The 17,392-nt window shown below is 45.0% G+C and overlaps 2 protein-coding genes across 2 annotated transcripts; one reads left to right on the top strand and one right to left on the bottom strand.

The window, feature by feature from the left end:
• Positions 1-1,667: 1,667 nt before the first annotated feature.
• On the top strand, positions 1,668-11,346 carry etfdh (electron transfer flavoprotein dehydrogenase). Its single transcript, XM_040173533.2, has 13 exons — positions 1,668-1,921; positions 2,635-2,796; positions 3,369-3,598; positions 3,987-4,068; positions 4,462-4,580; positions 5,313-5,390; positions 6,561-6,707; positions 6,870-7,010; positions 7,781-7,924; positions 8,169-8,337; positions 9,065-9,247; positions 9,886-10,107; positions 10,748-11,346. Exons 1-13 carry the CDS (start codon positions 1,891-1,893, stop codon positions 10,909-10,911), a joined length of 1,872 nt encoding a protein of 623 aa, XP_040029467.2. The 5' UTR covers positions 1,668-1,890; the 3' UTR covers positions 10,912-11,346.
• Positions 11,167-16,265, bottom strand: ppid (peptidylprolyl isomerase D). Its single transcript, XM_040173534.2, has 10 exons — positions 15,926-16,265; positions 15,225-15,365; positions 14,515-14,621; positions 14,113-14,301; positions 13,733-13,855; positions 13,344-13,450; positions 13,094-13,235; positions 12,912-12,998; positions 12,705-12,747; positions 11,167-11,768 (listed from the first exon to the last, which is right to left on the bottom strand). The coding sequence occupies exons 1-10, from the start codon at positions 16,008-16,010 to the stop codon at positions 11,680-11,682; spliced, it is 1,113 nt and encodes a 370-aa protein (XP_040029468.2). The 5' UTR covers positions 16,011-16,265; the 3' UTR covers positions 11,167-11,679.
• Positions 16,266-17,392: the final 1,127 nt, after the last annotated feature.

Consider the following 17,392-nt stretch of genomic DNA (forward strand, 5'->3'; position numbering starts at 1 on the left):
TTAGCACATAAAGTGCTGACATGCAGTTTTCTATTGACAGCCTGGCTGCTGTGATTTTTAGCAGTCATCAATCAATATTTTGAGGGGGGCGATGTGGCGGTTGCAGGAGGTTTGCACAGCATTTAAAACGAACGGATACATGGTGTGTTTATGTGACTCATCCTCCCCTGTAAATGTCCTCACTGGTTTGGCAAATTTGGTAAAATATCTATTGTCCTTAAAGGTGTCCAGATTATATAAAAATTCTTCAAATTAATTTGGTAGTTTGGTTCAAAAATTTAGACAACTACAATAAATACAAAATGTCCATTTTTTTCAACTCAAAAACCAAGAAACAAACCAGACATTTTTATAATTGAAAAACTATGACATTCATTTATTTGTGCTCCAAAGTAAACTGCTGTAAACTCTGACGTCTGAGCAAACTCTTAGAGCCGGCTATATTAAAACTGTATTAAACATCAAACAATTTTATATTTTAAATAATTATAATATCAAACTTTTTCCAGGGATGTTCTGTACCACATTTTGTTTGCTCAAAATGTACATGAGAAGCAAAAAAATAGATTTTTCTAGAAGCAACTGTGAGACTTTAATGTTTGATTACAACAGCAAAATGTTAATCATGCCAAAACACACAATAACACAAACAGAGGTCAAATTACTGGGAGGATTAATTGTGGTGTTCTCACAATCATGGCGATGCAGAGTGAAGGTGGTGGTTTTGTCCCCATTGAGTCCTCCTGCGGTCTCTGTAGCCAAAGGATACAGACGGAAAGAGAGAGCAAAGTTAGTAAAAGGGGTTAAACACACTTATATGGGCATGACATTGAACACTTGTTCCAAACTTTCAAAAACTGTCTCTGTTTGTGCATTTTCAATCGCTTTGATGCAAAAGTTGCCTGAGCCCAGGAGAGAGCCTTGAGAGGTGGATGCCTTCTTTATTTACCAATCTCAGAAAAACAGGTTGCTCTGCGACTTGCCTTTTAACAACCTATTAAAGGACTTGGCAGTACACCGGAGATGGACTTTATCGCAAAGCTTCTCATGTTGGAGAAAGATTCTGTTATCGGGCCTTAAATACACAACAGCCCAAATCTCTTTGGTTCTCCATTCCTGTGGACGCAGATTTGACAACAGAGCAATGTGTATCTGTTTTATCACACTAGGGTTATGTCGTTGGGATTATGTCTAATATAATAACTTAACCATTGAGAACGACTTGCTAGTGGAAAGCAGAAAATTACAACGTGGAAAAAACACATTGGGGGCAATAAACAAAAAGGCATCTAATTTTGGGTACGGAGAAGTTAGGCTTGATAAATGATTGATAAACTCCCCATTTTGGATTATAAAACTCTCCTGTTTAGAGCGACTAGACTAGACACTTTTATCTATTATTCCAAGTATTCACATCGTCACATGATACGCTTTAAAATCCACACACATTTAACTTCCTTTTTGACCTTTCTATAATGCATCTGCTGCAGGTGATCCCGCTGACCCGAACTTCTTTTGAGAGACATCCTAAGTGTACACTAGAAGATTTGGGTTGCATGAGCATAAACGCCCACTGCACACCCGCTCCGGCAACAGACCGCCTGCGAGACGATGCTAGATCTCCACACGTCACCAGCCCGGATGCACGTTGAGCCCATCCCGCCGCGTTGGTGTAGAGATCTACGCCTGCGCAGTTGCCGCCGCGCGCAGCTCCGCAGCGGATGACGCTCCCGAGGCTCCGTGTTATGAGACGTGTTTCGTAAGGTTCCGCGGCTCAACGTTTGTTTTTCCTGCCGCGGTTACACAAGCTGTCCGCGAGCAGCGACGTAGGGACGCAGGGACTTCACTCTCACGGCCGGAGTCCAGTGAGCGCACGCCGGCTGACACAGAATGTTTCCCGCGAGCAGATACTCGAGTAAAGGTACGTCAGCTAATGGCTAACTTAGCTAGCATATTGCAAGCCGGCTGTAAGGTTACTGAACTTGGGAAAGCTCTTTATCACATCCCTACTGACGGTGTATTCGTCCGACCATTTGTTATCTTTCTTCTTGTACAGCTTGCTCATAAGCAGTTCGACTGTTACCAGCGGTATCATGAGCAAAACAGTACAGCATGACTTTATATATTAGCATCAAGCTAAAATGTAGGTTAAAGTTCAACCGATATATAGGTGACTTAATCAACGTCCTTGCCCTTGGTCTGCGCTGTAAGATCATTGCACACGGTATGGGAAATATACTTGTGTCGTAACGGTGTAATTATAGTAAAAGTTGAGTAAGTGTTTCGTTTTCTAAGAAGGATATTTATTCGCAGCCTTTCACTTTATATGTAAGTTAGCTTAGCTGTGGTCACACTTCACCCTGCTAGCTAGCATGGTGCTACCTCTGCAACTTATTATGACAGCTGCCTGGCATGGTCACTACATCACCATACCCTGATAGTGTTATTGTGTTTATAGAGCAATCCATGGTACATTATGCATCATGTAAACACTTGTAATCCCGGTGTTTGTTTGCCATTATTTCCAAAAATGTAATTTGTGATTTGTCGTTTGAGAAGCAGATCCGACTAAATGAAACCAGTGATGGTGGTATCCAGCTGGCGTTGACAGGGAATCTTCTCTCTCCCGTGCAGCACACAGGTGTATCAGGGCATTGCAGACGGTGCAGGTGGAGCATGCTGCCCCTCAGCTGTACGCAACACTAAACACAAGACGGACGTGCTCTTCGGTGTCAACACCCCGCATCACAACACACTACACCGTCCATTCTCGGGATAAAGACTCAAGATGGGAAGGTAAGACACTGCACTGCGAAAAATTACTTTTTAGTTAGAAATGTATGTCAACAATAGGTACACTTTGAGAGGGCTGATCTTTTGTGTTGCTTGGTCGGCAGTGTGTCACGTCATCAGCATCACAGTCTGTCATGATCCTCTTCACATGCACTGTGGTCTATTTGTCAGTAGTCCTGGTTTAGTACATGCGGGGCATTTTGTACTTACACAGAATAATGGCAGACATGCTTAACAAATTAAAGAATTCACAAAATAAACCCTACATTACACTTTTCCATTGATGACTTCCTGTTGTATTTTGAACCGCTGTATTTTGTCTCATCCAGAGAAAGTCAGTGACAGGGAGGTTTGATTGATACAGAGCAACGTATTTTTCTGTTTACGGTTAAATACAAGTTCAACACTGTAAAAACTTGCAATAAAACAAAAAAAGTGTTATCTGTACTAAAACCAAAAGAATCCTGTCCGTTTTGGTGCATCAAACATGGCTGCAGTTATACTTTTTTAGATGTTGCAATCTGAATCAGAATCTTTCTTTCCTCCTTATGTCCTTCCTCTGGTCCTTTCCCCAGGGGTCGAAATGGAGAGGTTTGCCGACGAGGCAGACGTGGTGATAGTGGGTGGGGGCCCTGCGGGCCTTTCAGCAGCCATTCGCCTGAAGCAGCTCGCCAATGAACACGAGAAGGAGCTGCGAGTGTGCCTGGTGGAGAAGGCCTCTCAGATTGGAGCACACACCCTGTCGGGAGCCTGCCTGGAGCCCAGCGCCCTGACCGAACTCATTCCCGATTGGAAGGAACGAGGGGTGAGCGTCTTATTCTGTGTTTCTTTGTGAGTTTGGTGGGTTGATAAGTATCTACAACGATGGCCTTCCTTTATATCATGACGGATGGTTACATCCGGGCTCCATGTTGTTGTTCCTACGCCTATAATATGAATAAATGGTAATAAAATGTTAATCAGAGATGTCATCAAAAGTTTTATAAAAATGTATTCAGTTTACTGTCACGGAGGAGTAAAGAAACGAGAACATTATCACATTAAAGAAGCTGGAATCAGAGAATAACTCAATTCCATCATGAAAAATAATGTTCATTAATTTAAAAGTTGCAGTTCTACACCAGAATATAATATAATATATTTCAATTATTATTAACAAAATCTCAAATACACACATTGTGGTCTCACCTCAGGCCCCTTTGAACACGCCAGTGACCGAAGACGTTTTCAGCATTTTAACAGAGAAGCACCGAATTCCTGTCCCCATTTTGCCAGGTAAGTCTTTTTATTCTATTTGAATAAAAAGAATGCTGTAATGCTCTCTCTCTCTCTCTGCACGTCACACTATTGTTCCAACGAAGGCATCGAGGCGTGAACGGGTTCTGACCTGCAGAGAGGGCGCGTTGTTGATACAAGAGACCGGAATGACTTTAGTAAATATTACTGTTATTTACCGAGCTCCAAACAGGTGAGAGAGTAGAAGATTGGAAAAAGAGACGCCGCTGCGTTTCAGTGAGCGAGAAGCAGACAGTTTGTAAAATGTAATGCGGCGTTCTTCAAAATGAAAAAGCATTTTGGAGGCTTGCCACTAAAAATAATTGTGTCTTCACAAAAAGGAGGATAACCTACCATTCGGTAGCGTCTTTGTTTTTTCCTTGGCCTCCGCAGGTCTGCCTATGGTAAACCACGGTAACTACATCGTGAGGCTGGGGAACTTTGTGCGCTGGCTGGGGGAGCAGGCGGAGGAGCTGGGGGTGGAGCTGTATCCCGGTTACGCTGCAGCCGAGGTGGGAACTCCCTTTGAAAGTCTTTTCTATGAAGCATGAATAAAACCCAAAGCATTGCTGAGATAATAGAATAGTTTTATGACTTGTTTCTGATGAGTGGACACAATAATTACTTGATTTTTAACATTTGATTTATATTTATTCATACAGTAAACTGACGTTTCATCTCTGCCAAAACGGACACCAGAAATGGGGTTTCATGGCAGGGTCTTCAGGATATGTCGGCTTTTAGCGAGAACCTCCTTTTCCCCGCGGCAAAGAATAGCTGTCTGTCTGCACCGGCACTTGGCACTTAGACCGTCGATCCACTGGACGTACTTTTGTTGTGGCGCAGTGTTTCAACGGGACGGGTTGTCAGAATTGGTAAAAGAAAGAGTTTGGTGTTGGCGGAAGCAGCGAACGCAACTCGCCTCAGCAGACTCGACTCCTCCGCTTGCATTAAGCCTCAGCCCTAAAAATGGTTGACCTTGTTTTCAACAGTTTTAATTTAGGAAAACTCCTCTTGGCTGAAGTTGCAGCTCGTGGTGGCGCTGCACTGATCTGCAGAGCAGCTGGACAGCCTGACATACTTTTTTCATCAGATCTGATTGTTCGACGTACATGCGCACGTGCACATTTCTGTCGGATCAATTCATTATAGTTTTAATGGTGCTGGTCGGCTTTTGTTTTTGAGTCAAGCGTACGGGTACGGTGTCAAAGCGTAACCTGTTTCCTGTGTTATTTTTTGTAAAGGTTTTGTTTCACGAGGATGGAAGCGTGAAAGGAATTGCCACCAACGATGTCGGCATCTCCAAAGACGGCTCACCGAAGGTATCGTGCGTCCACGAGATGAATTCAAACATTGCTTCAGTTTGTCATTACTGAATGAAAATGACACAACGGGCCTCATCATTAGCAAACATGTTACTGTAATTACCTACCAATGTGGTGTCGTATACAGTGTGTTGAAAAAGCAACATTCATAGTACATTGGGGCAATGTTTTGTCATTAGTTCTTGGATCATTTCAGAGGGTAGATTTCTTGTTTTTCCTTTATTTACTGCTTTTGTTATTATTCACCTACTACATCTGCTGCTGTCATAGTGGTATTTTTTCCATCATTACCGTATTTTCCGCACTCCAAGGCGCACTTAAAAGCCTGTTAATTTTCTCAAACGACCCTGCGCCTTTATAATCCGGAGCGCCTTATATATATGGATCAATTGGTTAACCGGTTGATCCGTACTGGTTGTACACGGCGCTCAAGGCGCTCTGCCAAACAGGCCAAAGCTCGTCTACGACGCAAGATGCTGAGCGGCGCTCAAGCGCGTGAGATACAGAGCTTGTTTCAGGGCGCGTCGGAGAAACGAAGCTGTCGTTCTCACCGAGCGCTTCATGAGATTAAGGAGCGAGAGACGGCGCCCTTTTCTCTACAGCCGCTGAACCGTCTTAACGGGGGAAATAAGTTATTCTAAAAGGAGCCCGTGGCAGGCGGCGCGGCTGGAGAGCAGCCCAAGATTTAAGGCGTGGATGGCGAGGGGGGCGGCGGGACCGGACGCACCTCGCAGCATCCACCCGCCCCGACGCCAAACGTTTGACTGCAGTATCTGATGCGCCTTATAATCCGGTGCGCCCTATATATGAAAAATGTTCTAAAATAGGTTGTTCATTGAAGGTGCGCCTTAGAATCCGCTGCGCTTTATAGTGCGGAAAATACGGTATTCTGCTTCCTCCTCTCAACAGATTCATCTTTCTGTCACCTCCTTTGAGCGTATTGTAAATCCATTACCTTGTCTATTCTCTACACGTTCCCTCTATTGCCCTTCTGGCCTCCCTGGGAGAGGAATTCCTCCTCTGCCTCCCTCTTGGGTTATACATATGAATTCATTGAATGAATAATTGAGTTTCTATCTGATTGCACCAAATGTTGTTTTCCCCTAAATAATTGACCGTCATCCTACTCGCCTAACTGCTACTATTTCCCTCCCTCTCCTGCTGCAGGATGTCTTTGAGAGAGGGATGGAGCTCCATGCTAAAGTCACGCTGTTTGGAGAGGGCTGTCATGGCCACTTGGCCAAGCAGCTTTACAAGCAATTCAACCTGCGGGAGAACTGCGAACCGCAGACGTACGCCATCGGCCTCAAGGAGGTAGGTGGCATTCGGCTGCTCCTCATCACTCTGTGGCGTGGATTGGATTGCCTCTTTTGACCGCTAGAACCGGTCATTAGCTCGATTGGCGGCGAGTTCTTTTACAGCACGAACACGTTCCGTGTGAGTCGGAAAGTTTTAAGTGTGTGGTTTTTTTTTTAGGTGTGGGCGATTGATGAGAAGAAGTGGCGGCCGGGCAGGACGGAGCATTCGGTGGGCTGGCCTCTGAACCGACACACCTATGGAGGATCCTTCCTGTATCACCTGAACGAGGGAGAGCCGCTGGTGGCCTTGGGCTTCGTGGTGAGTGGCTCAACATAAATTCTGTTAACGATGCAACCAGAGAAAACAACTGGTTGTCATTCAGAATCCGCTCCCAGATAAATATTCATTAGGTTGGCAGTCGGCACTGTGACTATATTTTATTAATCCTGCGGAGCATAAATAACTCGACTCGATATTTCTCTGTGAAAAAAATTTATTGCAGATTGTATGTCTGTGTGCTTACATCAAACATGTTATGTTGACACCCCTTAAAAACACGACATTCAGATGTAGTTTGTGGACAAGCATAAAAAGGCATCTCATTTATGTAAATGCAGACGCTCCGCTGTCAGCGATTACAGCTTCATAACTTTGTATTCATATCTCTGCCGCTCTGCACACATGCACCGGTCGCTCCCTCCTTCTTCTGCACAGTCTCTTCATCTGTCACACTGGTTTCGCTCAAAGACCTTTGTACTGGTACATAGTGCGCAGACCCGTCTGCCAGGTGCTGCCACTATTGCCATATTTGGAATATTTGCATTAAAAAGAACACATTTAACAATAATAATAAATAATAAATCTCAGCTGAGCTCATCGACATTGCCTTACGCAGTTTGTGTGTTTTTAACAACAGTGAATAATAGTTCTAATAATATAATAACAGAGTATTTGAGTTCAGCCGTAATTTGAGCCCCGACAGCTTAAAGCTTGTTCTAGGTCGATGCCTCAAACGCAACACAGAACTTTAGAACGCACCCAAACACCCTCCTTCTGTGTTTAAGCCGGCGTTGCTTTTCCCGCTGCAGGTGGGTCTGGACTACAGCAACCCTTACCTGAGCCCCTTCAGGGAGTTCCAGCGCTGGAAGCATCATCCCTTCGTGGCGGCCACGCTGGAGGGAGGCACCAGGATCGCATACGGAGCCCGAGCGCTGAACGAGGGAGGATTCCAAGTATGTGTCTCCACCGCAGGGATTTCAGATTAGATTACACTTATGAGTACATTACAGAAAATGATCTGCCCTGAATTAGCAGCCAATTAATATGGCTGCTCGTTAAACCTTTTCATACTTTACCCGGTGACACGTAATTATGGGAAACGGCACGTCCAGTAAACTATGGATACACTGATGTCATATTTGCTGAATGCAGCAAAGTAAAACAAACAAACGTGCCGCTCTCCACCTTCCTCGGCAGTCCATCCCGAAGCTGACGTTCCCCGGGGGGCTGCTGATAGGCTGCAGCCCCGGTTTCATGAACGTCCCAAAGATCAAAGGCACCCACACCGCCATGAAGAGCGGCATGCTGGCTGCAGAGGCCGTCTTCCCCAAGATCACAGCCGAGAGCCTGGATTCAGAGACGACAGGTAGAGAGTGAAACAACCGGCCCGCTCAGGGGCCCCAGTCGCTGCTTGTGTTTCCCTGCAGGAGCTCCCATTGGGCTCCGAGCTACTAAAGGCTGCTCAAATTGAGAAACCTTGGACAAAATTATACCACAGGGGGAAGAAATGATATTAGCTCTGAAGTCACGGAAGGGGAACGGGTTGAATGTCAGGCAGCAACATTTATCAGCCTTAAAGGTTAGTTCACTTTTTAATTTGAGGTTTCTAAGCAGCCCGAGATGTTGAAGATGTCAAAATGATGAATGAATTTCTGTAGCACAGAGGTGACTTATTCACTTCTTCATTTCTATGAAGGCATTATTTTATTTTGTCAATTCTCTGTAGCACAAAGACGAAACCGGGACTTTTAATGTAGAAATTGTTGGTGTTTTTTTTGTGCCACAGTTTGAAGCGATCTGCCGCTGAAACTTTTGCCAGCGCTCACATTTTTTGAGATGGATGTAATTTAATGCGTTTTACCACAAACTGCCCTCTGGTTGATAAGGAAAGTCTGCTTGCCTGAGAAATGTTTTTAAAAAGAATGTTTCTTCCAATGGAAAATGATGAAATACAGTCATTCTAAATGTTTTCAGAGAAAGAATTTTTCAATTCTTTGCTGCTTTAAACGTGCAGAAAAGTAAACGCGATAACAGCAGAGCAGAAATGAAATTACCCTCCTTCTATTTATTTAAATTTTTCAAAATCCTCCCAGGCCTCCACGCACCCGAGTACGCCGAGACTTTGAAGAATTCGTGGGTGTGGAAAGAGCTTCATGCCGTAAGAAACATCCGGCCGTCCTTCCACAACTACTTTGGCCTGTACGGGGGCATGGCCTACACCGGCGTCTTCTACTGGATCTTCAGAGGGAAAGAGCCGTGGACACTCAAACACTGCGGTGAGGACCATTGTGCGGCCTGGTCTTCACCCCAGCAGGTCTTTCATCATCATTTAGCAGATCAGTAGGAACAAAGGGAGATGGAGACGGCGAGTAGCGACGGCCTAACGTCATATTGTTGACCTGCGAGAGTGAACGCGATTGTAGTTTAAAAATAATATGCATGCTGTTGGGACCTTTACAATCGCGTAAGAAAAACCCACCATGGTCACTGAAATAACTTAAAAACTGACAAATAACGGAAGGGTAACCACCATTTCTCCAGGTGTATGTGTACACATACTTGTTGACTTGGTTTCATTCCCTCGGCTTAGGAGCCTGTTGCACACACCTCGTTCTCCTCACCTGGAGCTTCACTAAATGAATCTCCTACGTTTCTGCTCCCCCATGTGTTCGGCGTCAGAACTGCACGTTTATCTTCACTGCGTTTTAGATGAGGGTGAAAAACTCAGGAAACTACATAATGGCTCAAACACGTTGATGATGACGACGGGACGGGACGGGCGAGGAAGGAACCAACGTCAAACATCGACTGAAATGATCAATATAATCTGCTGAAAATGTCAAAAAGTCTAGAGTTCACGTTACCTCAGCGGGGAAAGAGGACATTTCGTAACCGACTGCTCCGTCTGTGTCAGGCCTGGACGCCAACCAGCTGAAGCCGGCCAAAGACTGCACGCCCATTGAATACCCGAAGCCCGACGGCAAGCTGAGCTTTGACCTGCTGTCCTCCGTGGCCCTGAGCGGCACCAACCACGAGGGGGACCAGCCGCCCCACCTGACCCTAAAGGACGACAGCGTGCCCGTCAGTAGGAACCTTTCCATCTACGACGGACCGGAGCAGCGCTTCTGCCCCGCAGGTAACCGCTGTGAAATCACCACACGTCCCTGATCTCCTATTGGATAACGGTCCTTTCATTCTCCACGACTAATATATCTCACTGTTAAGCCTGTGTTTTGGTATGAAAAAGCACAACGCCTATTGTTTTAATGTGAATTAACTCCACAAATTAAAACTAAATCCCAAGTTAATAACTGGTGAGTGCAAACGTATTCTGAGCAAATTAATCAACAATGAAAGATATCATTAGTTGCTTCCCTAAATGTAATTTATCCCTGGATAGAAATGACCTTTCATAGTTTGGTCTCTGCAGGCTGTGATGTTCATACCATACTGGAATTATGGGGCTTTATTTAACAGAACTTCTCAGATGAAATTCATTCATCAGCAGCTTGATTTGGAGATGATAAACAAAGAAATGCCACCGGTCACCAACAAGTCAACACTTCAGCTTTCAGGCTCAGTGCCAATGAGACTCTTTAAACCTTTTTTTAGTCTTGAGTGTTCATTGTTTGTGCAGGTTCTCCAGGTGAAGTGTCATTTTAGCAGCTGTCCTGGTAACTCGGAACCGGTTCTTCATCAGAGTCTCACGCGTGACTTGTTCCGTTCCTGATAGTTTCCCCTCTTGATGCTCATTGGTCATCCTGGTTTTCTCCCAGGTGTGTACGAGTACGTCCCCCTGGAAACCGGAGATGGGATGCGACTGCAGATAAACGCGCAGAACTGTGTCCACTGTAAGACCTGCGACATCAAGGACCCGAGCCAGAACATCAACTGGGTGGTGCCTGAAGGCGGAGGCGGGCCGGCCTATAATGGAATGTGAACATCTTTGTTTTTTTTAATCTTTTGTGTTTAGGAAGACGTTATTGTGCATTCAAAGTTGCAAATGTGCCTGAGTATGGAACAAAAAATAGCAATGGTTTCTCCAAAAAGTGCGATTTTAGAAATTGGTGTGATTTGGCATTGAAATATATTCGATTCATACAGTGAAATGAAACTGTAGCATAACACAGGACCCTAAATAACTGAAGCAGTTATTAAATCACTGCTGTAAAATCAACACTATGGGCATTTGAAGTAGTTTAAAAGATGAAATGGCTCTTTATTTGCACTTGATCATCTGCAATAGTTAATATATTTCCTTCAACACGTTTCTTGGAAAAGAACAAATTGAATTCATATCAATTTCACCCAAAGTATTGTACATAGAACCATTAGATGATAACATCACAGTAATGAATAAAGAACTTGAAGGTTATCTTTTGTTTTATTGACTTCTGTAACAAAATAAAAAGACACGTTGCTGAGGGTATCAAATGAAAACAGGCACAGCTTTGCTCAACTACTCGTGAGGCCCAGTGACGTCAGCCATGCATCACACCAACGCTCGACATATTCATTACAGTGGAGGCGCTTGTCACAATAAGACAGGTCAAAGCTTACAACAGTTATTCCCTTAACACAACAAACAGTGAGGAAAACATGAAACGCCTCAACGTGTCACCTGCTTATGGCCTCGTCGTCAAGGAGCAGCTTCCCACGCAGAGATGACTTCAAACATCGGGAAACGTTACGAGAATACGTCGCGTGCTCACGCAAACATTTTGGCATAGATTTTCTTCTCTTTCTCCTTCTCTTCCTGAATCTTGAGCTGAACCCTCTTCAGCTCGTTGATGATAGCTGTTGAAAGAAGAAAACAGGTGGACTGATGAACGGGGTGCAGTGTGTCCACGTTTCAAACGTTCATCGGTTACACGTGATGCAGAGGAGAGCTCCAGATGTGCAGCACAAGAAAAAGTGAGGAGGGATCGGCAAACCATTACAGGGTTCTTGCACCATTTCAAAAGTCAAATTTAATGCTTTTTAAGACCTCACCAAATATAATTTAAGAGCCAAAAATGTCACAATTTCTTTGGAATACGCAATTTATTGCCTCCTACAATGGAAATCAAAACTTTTTTTCAAATTAGGAGACAGTATAATAACTGAATTTGGGGAACATGGCAGCAAAGACGCCACGTATGTCATCATTAGATTTAAATGAATTGTGCCTCGTCACAGTATGGAGAACCCACCGTACCTCTGCCTTTTGGGTGTCTGGCGTTGAAATGAAACCTGTTACAGCCGACTGAGAGGTGGCGTGTGAACTTGTTAGGTCGCGCTGCAAACAATGCAGGGATTAACCTGGCCCCGCTATGGCTAGCTGCTGCAACGTACCGCTGGTGCTTTCCTCCTTTCATGTGCGACTCGACGGCTTTGAGCCCCGTGGTCCCTAATGAAAAGGTCTTTTTGCAGCTTAAACATTCTAAATGGAAGAAGTCATCAGTTTGCATCCTGAGAGGTCTAATCGAGCTGATTACTTTGTTAGCATGCTGCTTACAAAGAACACGAGGACTCATTTCCCCCAATAAAGTTCCATTAGGAGGAACAAGAGGACGTCTCTCCTGCCGCCAGGGATCTTTTTCCCCTTAATGAGCTTGCATACATAATACATGGGAATATAATATGCACGCAATGTTAAATAGAAGGAGGGGAGGGGGGGGGGGGGGTATCTGCAGTATTCTTGATAACGGTGACGGCCGGACAACTAAAACGTGTGATCAAGACGAGTCTCACCTTTGTCTTCTGGAGCGATTCCCTGAGCTTTCTTCAGATCAACCTGAAGGGTGCAGAGAAGCATTCGGTGAGTAACGTGGAGCTCAGACTGCTCCGAATACCAAACATCTCGAAGGTGAACGCGTCTGGACATAAATAGAACGGTCTGCTGGACTTGGTAATAATACATGTGGGATTTAAAGATGGAGGTGTTTGTGTGGATGCTACCATGGCGTTGCCGTTTTCCTTTAAGCCCTGCCAGGCCTGAGCCCTCCGGAAAAGGGCCTTAGTGTTGGCTGGGTTCAGCTCGAGAACCTGTAAACACGACAGAAAACAGAAAAACACATCAGGAATTGTTGCAGGGGCACGCTGGCGGCGCCGCCCCCCCCCCCCCCCACAAACAAAGGTACCTCATTGCAGCTGTCAACGGCGTCCTGCCACAGCTGCAGCTTCAGGTTACATGCAGCCGTGTTGAGGAAGCAGCTAAGGGCGGTGGGCACCAGCTTCTGCTGCGCCTCCTCCTCCAGCAGGTCCCCACTCACCTCCAGGTACCTGCACAGGTAAACAGAAGCAGAGACATGGCTCATCGTTGGTGACAGACTGGGAGCAGTTGGACGCCTTCGCTTCTTAAAGTCTCATTTTTGTAAAACACACACAAACCTGAGGGCTTTGGTATATTTGCCGACTGCAGCTTTCCATTCTTGGCCCTTAAACAGATTGTTTCCAATGTTCTTCACATCCTCGGCGACAGCCAGAACTTTGTCAACCTGAAAGCAACGAGCAGAAAACAGGATCAGGCCGGTTGTAAACAAAGCGTTCAGTCCTTCATGTCCAACACTAAAAGGCCTGCAGTCCAGCATCCCTCATGTTTCATCATCCTCCCTCATGCCTCCCCATGTCTACTGTTTGCAATCTGCAACACGTCCTGCATCCCTGTATCCATCTTCTCATTTTCCAAAAATGCCAGAGGTATTTACAACGAGCCCGCAGAGCTGCCCGATGCATTCTGCTCAAGTTCCTTCAAGCTCAAAGAGCTCACCAATACTTACATCTTTTAAGTCGAGGTCAGAGTCCTCGGGGAAGTCTGGGTGGACGTCTCCGGTTCCATCATTCGGCCCGTAGCCCAAGCCGTCCTCCTCTGTGTAGCTCCCACAGTCCGCTATCACGCAGGGCTGCAAACAAAAGACATTAGAAGATATTTAGACAGAATTAATGTTCATGTGAATGCAGAGTGTCATCGATCTAAAGTGGTTGTGAAGGTCAAAAATAATGATCCTCCTTTTGTACCAAGTGTCCTACTGGTTTTGAATATACTATGGAAGCAAAGAAATAAAAAACAAAACAGACACCAACACCTGGAAGTAACGCCATAGTGGAAAAACACGTTTCATTACGGGTAAATGTTTTGTGTCTCATTTAACACATTTACCTTTACAGGAGCGTCCTCATTGGTTTCAAGGGACTCCAGCATTTTAATGACTCCGATCCCATTCAGCACTTGGCCAAAGACCACATGCTTGCCATCCAAGTGCGGGGTGGGGACGGTAGTGAGGAAGAACTGCGAGCCGTTGGTGTCCGGCCCGGCGTTGGCCATGCTCAGCAGACCCGTTTTGTCGTGCTGCACAAAGAAGGAAATCAGAATTGGACACAACGCGGCACTGCTGACACACAGAAACAGGAAACAATTGTAGCGACAGGGATGTTTGATTGTTTCTCTGTTATTCAGAAGCAAGAGGGATCCGTCCCCTGGTCTCCTTTAGATAGCGACAGTGACGGAGAAACCAGGCATAGTGACCTTTGAGTGTTGGACCGACGTATCTAAAGAGTTTACCTTGTAGTGGAAGTTTTCATCCTCAAACTTCTCCCCATAGATGCTCTCACCCCCGGTGCCATTGTGGTTGGAGAAGTCCCCTCCTTGGATCATGAACTTCTTGATGACTGACCAAAAAAAAAACCACAGTGGCACAAATTACAGATAAACCAGACTGAAAAACTAAAAGTTAATAGACCACTGAGCCTGTTAAATGATGTTAGTTACTACAGATTGTATAAATGATAATAATTACTAAATATATTTTAATATATTCAGCATACACCTGCAGGTTAAAGAATCTATTTTGATCATTTCTATCACACTGAGTCTCTTTAAAATTTGGAGTGACGCCGAGTGTGAAAAGTGGTCAGTGGTCGGATCCTTTTTACATGACGGCACAAGACGATTTCTTCCTCATTCATTCCATGTAACGGTAAATGAGTATCTTCATGAACACGTGTTTGCTGTCCACCGGAGGAACTGACCACCCAACCTACCACCAACCACTTTTCGCACTCGGCGCTGCTGAAAATTTGGCCATGTATGCAATTTGAATTGTTTTGGATGTTGGTGAATTAACACTTTAAAAGTGCTTTTTTTTTTCAAGACATCAGAAGGTAAATAACTCAAGATCCTCCCAACGGCTCACTGCACGTTGAGCCCCATCTACACATATGAACCCTCCGGCTGCCCTTTCAAAGTAAAAGGTCCCTGTGCAGGTGATTTACTTCTGTGGAACGGGCATCCTTTGAAGTGCAGAGGCTTCCCGGTGGATTTGCCGAGCCCTTTCTCCCCGGTGCACAGCGCCCGGAAGTTCTCCGCAGTCTTGGGGGTGATGTCGGCGAACAGCTCCAGGACTATCCGGCCGGCTGCGTGCGGAGAAAGAAGAAGAAAAAAAAAAGTGCAACTTTATCGTACAAGTTTAGACAAATATGCGGAAGTTGATGACAACAACATGAAACAAATCCTTGGCGCGTTACGTTAAGTTTACTAGAACAAAGACTACGTGGGGCAGAAGATTGGGGTGTTTATGAAGCGTTTTATATAGAAGGCCTCGTCGGTCTGTTGCGTTTGGGTTCATTCTTTAATGAGCCACTTGAAGTGATGCTACGCTTCTACCTAAAGCTACGATACAAAGTCACGCTAGACAACACAACCACACGTGGTTAAACGCACTTTCACGCGCTCTGGACGCCGTGGAACATTAACGCCACCGTTAGCTCACATGCGACATCAGCGGGCTACACACACACACACCGATTAATGCCCCGGCTTTGTTTTCTCCGGGGTACCGTTAACTCCTCCGGCGGCCGCCAGCGCCGCTTAATCACTTCACCGTTACGAGTCAGGGGCTGTGCTAAGCTAAAGGGGCTAGCGTCAACGGTCAACGGTTAAACAAAAACCGACATTAAAATAGAAATGTGCTGACCTTTTTCTCCATCAATGTCTACGTCGAGGAAGACGCGAGGGTTTGCGGGGTTTGAAGGCTTTTCGGACGGTACTGGGTGAGACATTTTAAGGACAGGGCGATTTTAGACACTTGTTTCGGCTAACCAGCTAATCCCGGCCGGTGTAACGTTACTACTGGAGCGGGTTGAGCGAAGGGTGGATCACTTCCGGTGGAACCCTTTCAAAATAAATCGTCCTTTGGTGGAGAATTCTTTGGTGTTAAAACAAAACGGTCTCGATAACTAGACACGTGTTTGTTTTAGCTTGGGAACCAAGCAAGAAGAAACTCGAAATCTCGCCTGTACAGTCATTTTTTGTGTGCGATTGAGCTCTTCCACAAAGCTTCCGGTTGTGCTTAATTAAAAAAGAAAATGAGTCAAAGGGCATAAAAGTCAAAAGTTTGGATCATGAGAGTACATCCGGGTGGAAGTGCTTTAGCTATTCTAAAGATATAGATAAGAAGATAGAAAAGCAGTTTAGAATATTAATATTGCACAAAATTGAATTTTGTCCTTGACATACTCAATTCTAAAATTTGTTCTTTTCTACTTTTACATTCGGAGCGGATGACTCTTCCTCGTGGCTCAATTAAAAGAGGAGAGAAATACCTCTTGGTTTGGCCCAAATGGACGTGGCTTTGTTTTAGGAGGCTAGATCATTTAACCATTTTACCATCCTGAACTAACTGCTGGTTTTATAATGTTCTTGACTTGCACACAATGTTTTTGTCTCAACAAAATCGTATCACAGCATCCCCTCAGGCGGGTGTCAGATTGAGAGCGGCCTTATCGTAGCGAGGGTATTACCAGCAAATGGCGGTTGACCTCCAGGAATGGATGTCTGTGTGGCCCTTTCCATGGAAATTGGTGGTATCAGCTGTGGTTAAGAGTTTGTACAGTTATCGTCACTGGACAAAAGGGATTCAGCTGCAGGGACGGATCACCAAGCGTTTCTCAAGCAGGAATTAAAAGTATATCAGTGATGCTGTGAGTGGGGAGTGTGACCTCTGACACACAATATCATATTGGATATTGCTGCTATTTTTGGAGAGAACCTTCCGTTTTACGGGTCAGCCGTTTCTGATGTGTTACACTGTTTTCAGCAGATGGTGAAAACTTTGACAAAGAAACAATTCAACCCATTGTGTGCCCAGTTTACATTTTCAGATGTGGTCATTTGTGTAAAAAGGTTTACTTTATTTTTAGGCAATCCTTACAGTTTTTACATTTTTACAATTCTTCATTGAGAACATTGCCAACTGTGAATTCAGAGTAGAAGGTGTGAAAATTGACATGTTGAGAATCCTTATGTTACAAGGATTAAAAGATGTTTGATCGAACTGGACCCATCTCATTAGCAGACGGGTCATTTCTCCGCCGCGGGCAGCAGAAAGCCATCTGCTGCGTCAGCTCTGACAGGGAAACTTTGCGTTGACTCGGAGTGAGTC

This window comes from Gasterosteus aculeatus, chromosome 4, assembly GCF_964276395.1.
Source record: "Gasterosteus aculeatus chromosome 4, fGasAcu3.hap1.1, whole genome shotgun sequence".
Classification (NCBI taxonomy): domain Eukaryota; kingdom Metazoa; phylum Chordata; class Actinopteri; order Perciformes; family Gasterosteidae; genus Gasterosteus; species Gasterosteus aculeatus.